Below are 13001 nucleotides of genomic sequence, written 5' to 3'. Positions count from 1 at the left end.
AATAGTACAAATAAGTAGTACGTTAAAAAAAAGAAGAAAAAAAATGTACAGCACAAGAGAGTGTCAAAAATCTGGTGATCTCTAGATGCTGGTTAGACTAGATTTAGTCACATTTACACTCTCGGCATGCAAAGCTAACTAAAAGTGCAGTTAGACAGCATCTATAGAGATCACAATGCACGTTTTTGATCCAGGATGTTATCTTAACATTTTACTTATTTATTTGTATTTTATCCTGTAAAAGCGGTTCCACGTAGGCCCATAAGATCTCAATAAGTCCCAATGGATATTTCATGGGGACCAATTGGAAACCATTGGTAGGTACCCATCACCATACTCCACACCATAGGTATGGGAGGGAACAACTTAAATTTTTGCTCCAGCAAAAGTTTGCAACAGGCCCACGATCGTTCCAGAAGACCATAGATGGTGATTAATATAACTCACAGCCTTAGGAGTTATCATCAAATAGCAGCAAGCTATCGCAACTTAAAGTAAGGGATGATTTCTCTCACCTAAAGTTCTATTATCCCAACAGAGAATGTTTCTGCGATTTTCAGCATATAACGAGTCGAGCTAAGGAGAAACAGAGTAAAAACAAAAATATGGCCCTGTCGGTCCAAGCGATTATTAGGTCTGACATTTCTTAGCTTTTGAACAAATTTAAAAAATAACTCAATATACGATTCAGGCTCAAATACCGCGTAAATGACTGCACGCAGTGTGTTTCAAAAGCTAAAACTCAAAATTAGAACTTTTCACACAGGCTTGACATCGTGAACCTCGTCTAACAGGCTTCCGCAGTATTTATGGGGGCGATAAGTATTTGTATTTTATAACCCTTACCACTCAGTAAGACGATAAAGTAGATGGATCCGTCCAATATAGCCATCGGATCCGTAGGTCACTTCGCTTTGGAGCCGGTATATCGGTGTTTAACACCGAATAACAGAAGTGAGCACATTATGGGTGACGCCGGTGGCAAGATGCGGATCTGAGAGCGGTTCCCTTCAAAGCTTTTGAGGCTCTTCGTCAATTATGCAGGACCATGGAAAAATGTAGTAAGCACCTCCTGGCATTGCCAAATTGCTCCTGAAAAATGTACATTTTCTAGAATACTTGGGAACATTTCACGATACAATTACCTATGGAGAAATGAAGCGCTGGGTGCAGAAAGAAATGCAGTTCTCGGTTGCGAATCTTTTAGTAATCCACAGAAACACATAATTGGTTAGAATCATCAGTGGTAATTAAAATATTACGGAGAAAACTATTGGATGAACTATCGGGAATTTTCTGTCTAAAACTATATGAAATCATAATAAATCCTCTGTAAATGTTTAGAAAAATCATATAACTTGGTTTGATAGTAATGGATGAAACGTCAGTGCAGATTTGGAGACGCCGCAATCGAAAAGTGTTCGGCTTTCTGCACCCAGCACTTGAATTTCATTCGCAATTCAATGCCGAAAATTTGAGGGAATTTCACAAATTTATGAAAAAGCGAAAAAATTTATATTATGTTTGGAGAAATTTGTCAACAATTAAATGCTTTTGCAGTTATGTTCCTATGGACGGCAGAGTAGGGCAGAGGAGATGAGGTCGTCCTGTTACTTCGGATTGATTCACACTTTTCGACATCCAGGTTGTAAATGGAGGTGTGATAGATTTATGAGTCGGTGTTTTTGGATGCGTAACCTAACACAAACATTCTAAATACGCACATTTCTTCAGTGAGAGAAGTGAAATCTAATTTTATGATCAACTGACTGTTCTCTGTTTTTTTTTTCTCTCCCTATTTGGATTCTAAAATTGGTGCTCAAATATTTTGATTTTGAAAAATAAAAACACAATATCAATAATAATTTTATTGAAATTGTGAATTACATAATGACTGACTTTAATGACTCCGATTTATGTGTCTGCTAGGGGAAATTATGGCTAAAAAACTGAGAAAATTTTTCCTTGAGGCCCAGGCAAGATTTCTAAAGTGCGTGCCTCAGAAGGATAAAAAAATAGTTTTTTATTATTCTGAGAATCTGGGTGGCTCTCCCATCGCGTTTCTTTTGAAAATATTACAATGTTTCATGCAAAGATCCTCGCAGGATTCAAGATTTTTGACGCTCTATCGGCCTCATTTACTGATATCACCTCGCAATTTCTTCTGTCATTTTAAAAGAGGAAGGACTACTAAAAAATGTGGTATTTACACTCTTCTGATTCTGGATGGAATGTCCACGTTTATTTACATGGCAGATTTTTATATTCGACCTTGTCAACGCAACTCCGGACCATACGATAGAATTGGACTCATGTCAGTTGCATGTGTTTTGAAATTGTGCCGCCAGAGAGCCTGCCACAGGTCATGCGCATTGTGGCGCCTTGATGCAACTATTCGTGTTCCACGGATATGATGGTTGCATGTTCGAAAATTGAAGGCACTCCTGCCTTTTTCATCTCTGGACTGGGGAAGAACATTGGACAGTTCGTTGACTGGCCAATTTCGCCAACCTGGCGGAACAATAACTTGTCGATGGCTAACGAACAATCGCTTATCTGTAAACTGACAATTTTTCAGAATGAAGAGAAATCTTCGCCATTTTTTGAAATCTTAAGGTTAGATTTGCGATTGTTTCATCCATTACAGCGTCGTTGAAGCGCTCCCCTACATAATTGTAACATAACTAAAATCATCAGCTTGCGTAATTTATACTGTAAGGCGTGGCAAAGTTGCTAACTCATTTTTGCCGATATTGTCAGTTAGGTGGTCTTGTTCGTTAGCCGTCGATGCCCAACCACAAGCACGTGCAGAACATAGCACGTACCACTGTCTTGTCTGATTTGAAATAAAAAAGACCTCCTTTTATAGAGTTGGTGATGAAATTTGTCAAATTTTCACCCAATTTCTAAGAATCTTTTAGATCACCATTGACAACTTTACGAAAAACAGAGGAATCCTCCAATAAAATGATTCACTCGGTCGCTTCCAGGTATATTTTCTCAAAACGTCATTTTTGCATCACTGTTACGTTCTTTCTAGAAGCACGACAGAGAGTTGTTTACTATAGATCGTATTCGATACATCAAACGGGTGAGATTGTATCGATATCGATTGGTTCAAAACATAAACATATAGCCGCAAAAGTCAATGGAGTAATGTGACGGAACGGGTTTTTTGTAATAGATTTTTGATCTGTATGAGTACTAATTGGCCAAGAGTAGCGAAATTGCTACCTAATTTATCGTTTTCAGCTTTCCTGACTAATATCGTAAAATGTTGGTTTGAGATTATGTTCTATTGTATTGAACCAAACGATACATCGAACCACTATCGAATACGATTTATTGTTCTTCCGAAATCTCTATACTATAAGCTCCGAGACCTCCTAATTTTGCGTAACTGGTAACGCTTAGTTCCAGCCTTCTACCGGGCCGATTTTCATGATTTTTGCGGCTATCGACGGGCAATTGTCTCTAGATTAGCCAACTCTTTTCAGATTTTCAAAATATGAACCAGGTTTTTTTATATTAAGTGGCAAAGTTGCGAATTCTCCCATTTAAACAATGTAAATTTATACTTTTTGTCATAGTTCGTTTGAGCGTTCTACCGGGCCGATTTCTATGATTTTTGCGTAAATCGACAGGTAATAGGCCCTAGATGAGCCCGCTCTAATCAGATTTTGAAAATAGGACCCAGGTTTTTTTAAAATCACGTTATAAAATTGAGTGAATTTACGGAATGCTCCGGGACTGCTACCGCTATGCGCGGGAGGATGCGCAGTGGTCGAGGAGGTTGCGCAGTAGCTGGGTAGCCTTAGGGTGCGTCAAAAAAAATGAAAGTCTGAAATGTTCCGCTCCCCAGGCGGCAATCGATGACGTTTGGTAAAAAAACATGTTTGCCAGAATTTGGGCCAATTTCAACCATTTTAAATGGTGCCAAAGGTCAATTTTGTGATGAAATTATGATATTTTGGTTTAGACCTTGATTTCGCACAAAAAACTCGATTTTACGCTGAAATCGTGCGTTTACGAGAAAAATGCCAAAGAACTCGACTTGTAGAGGATGAAATTTTACACTAGGAAGACGTCTTGTAACCGATAAAAATCAAATTGAACTAGAAAAACTCAACTCGGTATTTATTTTTTTGGTCCTCAGAATTTCCGAGGTCTTAGAAAGTAGAGGTGTAAAAGACTCATTTTTCACGAAAATAAGTCGAAAGAGGGTGTAAATGAACTGTAGGTAAGTGTTGAGGATGCAAATGTCATCAGAACTTCCTCAGTTTCAAAAAAAGTTCCAACTATTTTGCACAATCCTCCAAAAAGTGCACGGCTCGAGAAGCAGGATCGTGCTATGATAGTAAGGGGAAAGAGCGGTTTGACCGGGAAAAATTGCGTAACAAACTTTCCCAATGTAATCGTCATCAGTAGGTCCCCCTGAACAACTTCCTAAAAGTTAAAAATGGCCCGACCCCGGAATACCCCTCAAAAAAGTTAAAATTGAAAATGGCGGCCGTAATAAGAGGGTCCGGGAAATCGGTATTTTAAAATGCTCATTCTGTCTCATCATGTGAGGTATCATTTCCTATGTAATTTTGGTCGCAGATTTCATAAATGAATTCCACAAGGCCCTCCGGCCAAAGGGGGCGCTCTAAATCAAAGGTGGCGGCCAAATGTGAAAGGCAGGAGGTTGCATTTTTTTTAAATATTCACCGAAGGAACAAGGAAAGTGAATTGTCTTTATTTTCATGTATTTATGGCCAAGAAACTTAAATTTGATGTTATAAATGTATTTAATAAAGAAAAATAAAGGAAACATACGACTACCGAGAGAAACGTAAGCTTAGAAGGGGCCTTGCGGAATTCATTTATGAAATCTGCGACCAAAATTACATAGGAAATGATACCTCACATGATGAGACAGAATGAGCATTTTAAAATACCGATTTCCCGGACCCTCTTATTACGGCCGCCATTTTCAATTTTAACTTTTTTGAGGGGTATTCCGGGGTCGGGCCATTTTTAACTTTTAGGAAGTTGTTCAGGGGGACCTACTGATGACGATTACATTGGGAAAGTTTGTTACGCAATTTTTCCCGGTCAAACCGCTCTTTCCCCTTACTATTATAGCACGATCCTGCTTCTCGAGCCGTGCACTTTTTGGAGGATTGTGCAAAATAGTTGGAACTTTTTTTGAAACTGAGGAAGTTCTGATGACATTTGCATCCTCAACACTTACCTACAGTTCATTTACACCCTCTTTCGACTTATTTTCGTGAAAAATGAGTCTTTTACACCTCTACTTTCTAAGACCTCGGAAATTCTGAGGACCAAAAAAATAAATACCGAGTTGAGTTTTTCTAGTTCAATTTGATTTTTATCGGTTACAAGACGTCTTCCTAGTGTAAAATTTCATCCTCTACAAGTCGAGTTCTTTGGCATTTTTCTCGTAAACGCACGATTTCAGCGTAAAATCGAGTTTTTTGTGCGAAATCAAGGTCTAAACCAAAATATCATAATTTCATCACAAAATTGACCTTTGGCACCATTTAAAATGGTTGAAATTGGCCCAAATTCTGGCAAACATGTTTTTTTACCAAACGTCATCGATTGCCGCCTGGGGAGCGGAACATTTCAGACTTTCATTTTTTTTGACGCACCCTAGGGTAGCCTGCGCATCAGCTCTACACTTATCTCCACAAGATTCGCGCCTATATCCTCATGTTGAGCGGTGGTCGAGTCGTCTAAGACGCTGTGTGCGTCCTCAATGATCTCAATGTGGGATCGATCCCCGACTCATGAAGTCATAATTATTACCTGACTATCATTGTTCATTGTTTTACTGCAATATTTCATCAAGCAGTCATTCCAAAACGCGTCCTTTTAATTTTAAAGTAATTTTAAGTAAAGTTTAAAATTAAAGTATACCTCATATCGTATTTTTTTAGGGGAAAAATAAAACTAACACTGATAGGAGGGTAAAAATAGGGCCGCGAAGCGGCCCATTGATGGCGCGGAGCGCCTTCAGGGGGTTGGGCCGCGTAGCGGCCAGGGGGCGTAGCCCCCTAGTATATAATAACCGCTAAAACACAAGCAATGGCAGGTGCAACTAACCTATGTGTCCAGTCTAATATCAGCCAAAACTTCGAGATCTATGATTTTTTAACGGCGACACAACTCATTCCTCGCGAAAAAACCGAAACGCCGGTATACGCTATCACTAACAATAGTATACTGGAGCTACATCACCTAATCGGTCTCGTCCTGAAAATTTCATAGTGCGATTCCCGGCATAGGGCGAAAACACAAAAACTAACCTTGACATTGAGGAAACACCGGTTTTGGCCCGGCGAATCGAACTTGAGGCCGGAGGGACAAATAGAAACACATGTTACCCACATCTGTTGCTAAGTAACAGCCGTAAACAAACATGCGCTTCCTCCGCTCATCGATGCGGTGCGTTGCGGCTCAACGGTGCAACTGATGGATATGTGGGTACTCTGCTCCCTGTGTTGCCGTTTCATGGGGATGATTCGTCGTTTCCTAGAAACCTTCGAAAGAATGAAACTACTTTTCACCGTTTTGGAATATGTACTTTCCCTGAGAAACTGTGCGAAATCTCCAATCGAAAATTTCACTGATAATACCCTCTGATTACCAGCTAAAAGCAAAGTTTTGAATAGGAATTATACTGTCATTATATCCCAGTAAAAAAAGCCAATCTCGAGTCAATTTCGCAACTTTGCAATAGAGGTCCATTCTTACAGATGAGAAAAGACGCATTGAACGGCTCCAATCAGAATCAGCAAATTGCTTTTTTTTTTTTTTTTTCTTTTTTTTTTTCAATAAGTTGCTATTTATTGGTCCTCTATACATAGAAATCACACTATGAATGATATGTTGCGTGACTTATTTGTTGCATTTTTCGTGCCATACATACTTAAAGAAGTTTTATCTATGGTTTTGTGCAAGTTTTTTTTTTTATTGTATTTTAATTTCGTTTGCCAACTTGGATTTGTATAGAAAAACAGTTTCCACGTTTCCCGCAGGAACTTGTTTTTTGAGAAGTCAAAAGTAAAGAAGACAAGAGAGAAATGATCCCCTTTTTTCGTCAAAATTTGAATTGTGTGCCGGCAGACAGTAACGCATAAACTCTCATAATAATTGTTTTTCCGAACTTTATCATGAAGCAGCAACACTGCCCAGCCGTCCCGTCCGAAACTGATCATGGGCCACCTCTCGTTCACGCTTACTGACCTACTGCACTGCACGTGCGAACGCATGGAGGTCATCTACAATTAGGTCATTCAGACTTTGTTTTGTGTCAAACACGTTTGAAACATGATTTCCTTACATATACTTTTTTCCCTTCATTTCTTCCCAAACTTCCTCTATTATTCAAAGGATAATTACAAATTATGGTTTTAAATTTAGATGCGATGCTTAAATGATTAGAGAGATGCTTGATTGGGTTCCTCCTGGGAGGAGACGAAATGGAAGCCCAGTGAAAGGGTGGCGACAGAGGACTTTGGCGGCGAGGTGTTAGCGCTATAATAGCGGCTTTATATGTATGTATCACTTTAAATTTAGAATGGTACATTCATATTATGCAGATACTTAGATGAGGGTCTTCCCTGCATAACGGATCGGTAAATATCCAGTTTTTGACATCCTCACCGTCTGTACATAACGCTTCATAACGATGTGCCGTACCTCCAATTAATTTACAACGAATAAAACAACGATGATCTCCTCACCTCATTACGAAAATTTTGGGAATTGATCTGAATTTATGGAGTACCTCTGGGTTTTTATTGAATATGGCAGAGTAAAAAAGCATTGCAGTTCATGGACTGATGAAAAAGTGGCAGATTTCCTCTGAGGCCGATCTTTTCAAACTCTATTTGTCAAATAAACGCATGGACACAACAGAAAAAAACTCCTGAACACTAGAAAAATCACTCAAAATCGTTCTATGACGGTTTTTTTATGCAGTCTTACCCTGACAAACAAACGTTTCCACCTATCGCTTGTTGCGTTGGTAGCTGTCCATAGGTTAATGACGTCACGTTTTTAGGGGAAGAGGGTTTATGGCTGCCCAATTTAAGGACCCATTTAAGGAGGATTAAAGAGGGATGAATGGGGACAAGGGGAAGGCAGGACTGCCAAAATTGGAAAAAGTTCCTAATGTCAATCCTTGATGACTCCTTACGTAACTCTGGAATGACCCCATTATATCGTCACACCTCTGACTAAGGGGCGTATCTTAATCTCCAAGTGAGCCCCGAAAAGCATGAAGCTATATGGAGAACCCCGCCCAACACGGAAATATTTTAAAAATATTGCTGAAATATTGTCAAAAACATTTCAACAATATTTTAACAATATCGAAATAATATTGCTGCAATAGTTTGTTGTCCGCCCCCCTGACAATATTGCAGCAATATTGTCAAGGTAATATTGATAATATATTTTAAAAATATTTACTTGCGATGAGGTTATCATATTCCATATCCGTGTGCGCGCACTCTAGGAGACGTTTTTGGTACTAATTTTCTTTCTAATGTACACATGCGTCCAGGTTGTGGATCGTAGAGTTATTACTGACCTTAAAATCCGCGCCGTCCTAGTCGGGATTAGAACCCACGCCTCGGGGTGGAGTTGATATCCGAAGTCCAGTACTTTACCACCAGACCAGCCAGGCTTGATGTAGATGGGCCCGTAAATTCAATCTCTTAACTATCGCAGGCCTCTGAGTCCGTAATATGTTTGTTTATTGACGGATTCTTATAATATTTTACCAGAATTTATTATTTATTATTTATTTATTATTTTTTATTTCATCCTGTAATTTGTGTTTCAAATTCTTTATTAATTGTACTCAACATATTCCTATTCATGTATTACAAATTTTCGTTTTTTTTAACTCTCTCTCATTTTTTTCTTTACCAAATTACTGTTTTTTATAATTGCGTCTTTTTCCAGTTTTAATTATTTGAGCTTTTTCCTAGTTTGAATTTATGTCGATGTATTTATGTTATGTTATTTATTTTTTTCCCTTCTTTTTGTCTTTTCTTCCCCCCCCCCCCTTTCTTTTTTCTAGCGATTGATTTTAGTAAGTTCCGCAAAATAATTGGTAAACAGAGCAAAACCATACGCTAATTTGGCAAACATTTTGAAAATCTAGCAAAAATTTTAGCCATGATAGCATAAACTAGTAATGTTAATTTCGCAAAAGTATAGTTTGCCATTTTCGCACAATAAAATTACCACTTTTGCAAATTGTTTTGTCGTTCTCGCCACAAGGGTGGGCATTTTAGCAAAAAAAGCAAATTGCAGAAATCGCAAACCATTTTTTGCCATTTTAGCAATAAATTTTTAAATATTACAAAAATATTTATAAAATATTTTTAACATAATATTAAACAAATGTTTTTAAACTAATATTTCTAAAATAATTTTAAAATATTTTGTAAATATATTTTACAAACTGTTTTAAAAGTAATTACATAAATATATTTTGTAAATATATTTAAAACATTTTTATAAATATATTGTTACAATATTGTCATGAAATATTTTAGCAATGTTGTCAACATATTTCTGCAATGTATTTAAGGAAATATTTACATGACAATATTGTTTCAATATTGACAATATTGCTGCAATATTGCTGCAATATTTCGTGTTGGGCGGGACAGGGCTCATGTGGAAATTGAGATACGCCCTTCCATGTGTGACATTACGACGTCGTAACCCTAGAGTAATCTAGAATCCCTTTATACTGAGAGTAAAGACAATGTGAATCAATGTCTAATTGGTTCCCGTATTTTAGGTCTTCACAGCGACACAAACGGGAATAAAGATTACATTTTCACCAATTGCAAAGATTATAAACTGGAATAGACCGGGGAATGGGGGGTACGGCAAGGAGCAAATGGAATGAGAGAGGAAACGGAGATAGGAATTCGGGAATGGGTTGATCAGAGATTACAAAAAACCGTTCGATTTGTGTAATCTTTATTCCTCTTTGTGACATCCATAAGCCGCGTTGTCTCACCTCTCTCTATAAAGGGACTCCAGAGTAACCGTGCTTCCTTCATCCGTGTAAAATGCAGAAAAAGAGTCACGCAGGGTTAAAATTAGTGGGAGAGACACATACCCACAGGGTTAAAAAATCTCAGTTCAGTCGCTAAGGAGGAAGTAATTGCTCGAAAATGCTCGAAATAGTTCTTCAAGTGAGCTCATCGACTAATCTCTGAGCTGATTAGTACATTTCGACGTAGTACATGAGAGGGCGTGTGCCATTTTTTATCAACTGTTTGTAGCAATTAACATTGACTTTATATTTAAATGATTAGTTAGCATAGATGGAATGCAGAGAAATCACACAGATCAATGGGGGCTTGTTTACTTCTTAATATTCAGCACTCAGCGTTTTTTCACTCGCTGGTCAGCCTCGAAAAGTAATGAGTACAATGCAAATCACCTCACTCTTTAAGTTTCATGACCGACAGGCATGAGCGTAGCCAGAAGAAAAAATGAGGCGGGGGAGGAGGGGTGCCCATTAACCCATCATGAAGGTCTGGGTATCCAGCAGCTTTATACGATTGCAACTTTTCGGGGGAGAGATATCAGCTTTTTAAGGGGGAAGGGGGGGAGGTTCGGGCCCCAGCGGGCATGAGCGGTTCTACGGGGGTGCCAGCGGGTGTTGAACACTCCAAAGCAAAAATAAAGTATCATGAGATAGACTTTTGGTGAGGTACAAAGGTCGAGAACTAATCATAAAACGATGCGCACAATTTATCCTTTTCATTTCATAAATTCTGAAATTTTCTCACTTTGCTTAACACTATACATCTGTTCCTTTTTCACTGATGTAGAATGTATGTGAAAAATACGTAATTACTGCTATTATAGATTCTATGGTAATACACAGCACCCCCCCGCTGATAGAATTGCCCAGTCTAAGGACTGGAGATTCTATTAACAAGTTACCAGTTACCAGCGGACAACACAACAAGTTACCAGCGGACTGGCTCGTCAATCCTAACCAACAAACTCCCCCATCGGCCGATTTCTGACGAATTTTTTGGGATATTTTTGATGACATTTCGTAGTATAAAAATAAAAACCTACACAATTAATCAAAATTCACAGGTTATGTAAATGAATTTTACAATTTATTTTCTTTCATTTCCTTTAGGAGTTTTTTTTTCTCTTTTATTTTTTTCCAAACACATTAACTCGGCAAGCAGGACTTTGCATTCTCAAGGGAAGAGATGAATGAAACATGCAGGAAATGGACACTCCACGAGAATATACAGGTTGCAGAACATGTTTCAAAAGTTGGAAACTAGAAAATCCATAAAATCCTAAAATGTATTGACCACCAGAGAGCAGCACTTTTTTGCGGTGTGAGGATTGAGATGGTAATATTATTCTCACACATACACACTGTTTTGCAAGTGCTACAACTAATGACAACTCTCTTACATTTCTGAAGAGATGAGAGAAGCTGGAGTGCCTTCAATTTTTGAACATACAACACGCAGATCCGTAGAGCGCGAATAGTTGTATCAAGGTGCAACAATCAACTCGGTGTAGTATTCATAGATAGAGATAATTTTTGAATTATTGGCTTTCGATACTTCTTCTTACAGGTTCAAACTTGATTCGACTTGGTGTGTTTCTGCTAAACTCGATCCATAGTGATGTCCCAATTAGGTCTTTGTTCAACATGTGGCAAGATGAAACTAATTTTTTAATCTCTTGAAGTGTCGGAAAGGCTCTGCTGCTATGGACTAAACGCTGTTAGATCCATACAAGCCGACATAGATCCCTTTTTCAAGCCCCTCGTATAGTATTCGAATTATAACCAATCATTTCGGTGCAACTCAAATATTTTGAAAGTTTAAACAGTCATTTATGATTAGATTTGCCACATTGTATTGTGATGCTTTAAAAATTATGGATTCTGTTTTCATTTCCAAAATCAAAATTTGTGATCAACGAGCAAAATTTGCTCTCTTGAAAATCATACCGTGGCAGCTACAGTCAAAAGACCGTTTCATGACATCAACTTCGTAAGTTTTTGTCGTCATTTCGTAAATGTAATGGATGTAAAGGTTACTAGTGCTTAATTAAACAATTTGGTGCTTATTTAAAGAGCCAATATTTCTGCCTCATTTTAGAGAAAATATGTGTGTCCTTAGTTTCGCTTCGCAGTCAGTTGCCCCTATGGATGAGCCATCGGCTCCTAATTGCAAAATGAAGTCTAATCAGTGTTAGAAATAATATATTTTGGAGATACTTGTATATACATTTTAGGTTTAACGGTAAAACTTTTCTAAGAGTTTCGACCGGTTTTTTAATACTTAGCACCTTAAAAATATACATTCTAGTTTCAGATTCAGAAATACTTTCTTCTGCTGCATGGAAATGTGTAACCTTAAAATAGAGAATGTCCCCAAACTTTATTTTTTGAGAGCGGTCGATTTTAGGATTCATTGAAAAATTCGTCGTAACTATCTTGAGATAAAAATACCTAGTTTGCTACTGCTGCGTAAGATAAAATGGCACGCGCGCCGGCGTCCCAGCATCAATTTGCTGAGCTTTGGCGAAATTTCTTTATCTTCTGCTGCACAATACTCTAATTAAAATGGACAAACAAAAGGTATCTAGAAAAATTTTGCTCACCCATCACCCGGTCCAGCAGTATATAAACTTCGGAAGCACACTTGGTAGGCATTCCAGTAGAGGTTTCAAACCTTCTGTGATCATGTGGACTCCCGTATTATTGTGCCTGCTGGGTAAGTTCATATTTCACGGATACTCATGACTTATTTTATTCGGTCTCTCTATGCTTAAATTAAAAACACTGTTGTCTGCATCCACGGAGAAAATTAAATTTCGATGGGGGTCTAAAACTTAGGGTCTAAGAGTAGCGATACTTGCCATTGCCAGTGCCGCGGTCAGGAGCGGTGAAAGTTTCAAATTAACTG

The 13001-nt window shown here is 38.1% G+C and overlaps 2 protein-coding genes across 5 annotated transcripts in view; one reads left to right on the top strand and one right to left on the bottom strand.

The window, feature by feature from the left end:
- The window catches only part of LOC109041254 (uncharacterized), a 214121-nt gene extending 207667 nt beyond the window's left edge, over positions 1 to 6454 (bottom strand). For 2 of the 3 annotated variants that reach the window (XM_072298037.1, XM_072298046.1), the window contains exons 1-2: positions 6112 to 6304; positions 847 to 1092 (exon numbers count right to left, since the gene is read on the bottom strand). In XM_072298037.1, the coding sequence (XP_072154138.1) occupies positions 847 to 892 (46 nt within the window). In that variant the 5' untranslated portion in view covers positions 893 to 1092; positions 6112 to 6304. The other variant, XM_072298043.1, reaches the window with a different exon arrangement.
- LOC109041147 (vitellogenin) overlaps positions 1 to 13001 on the top strand; it is a 393940-nt gene that overhangs the window by 358046 nt on the left and 22893 nt on the right. The window contains exon 1 of one of the 2 annotated variants that reach the window (XM_019057357.2): positions 12644 to 12809. The exons of the other annotated variant lie outside the window; for it this stretch is intronic. Coding sequence (XP_018912902.2) covers positions 12659 to 12809 — 151 coding nt within the window. The 5' untranslated portion in view covers positions 12644 to 12658. Of the gene's footprint in view, positions 1 to 12643; positions 12810 to 13001 lie in introns of those variants that run through there. 2 annotated transcript variants of the gene reach the window in all.

The sequence above is a fragment of the Bemisia tabaci genome, chromosome 1 (genome assembly GCF_918797505.1).
Source record: "Bemisia tabaci chromosome 1, PGI_BMITA_v3".
Taxonomy (NCBI): Eukaryota; Metazoa; Arthropoda; class Insecta; order Hemiptera; family Aleyrodidae; genus Bemisia; species Bemisia tabaci.
Note: the sequence above shows the minus strand (reverse complement) of the source record. Positions and strands in the feature narration are given on the sequence as shown.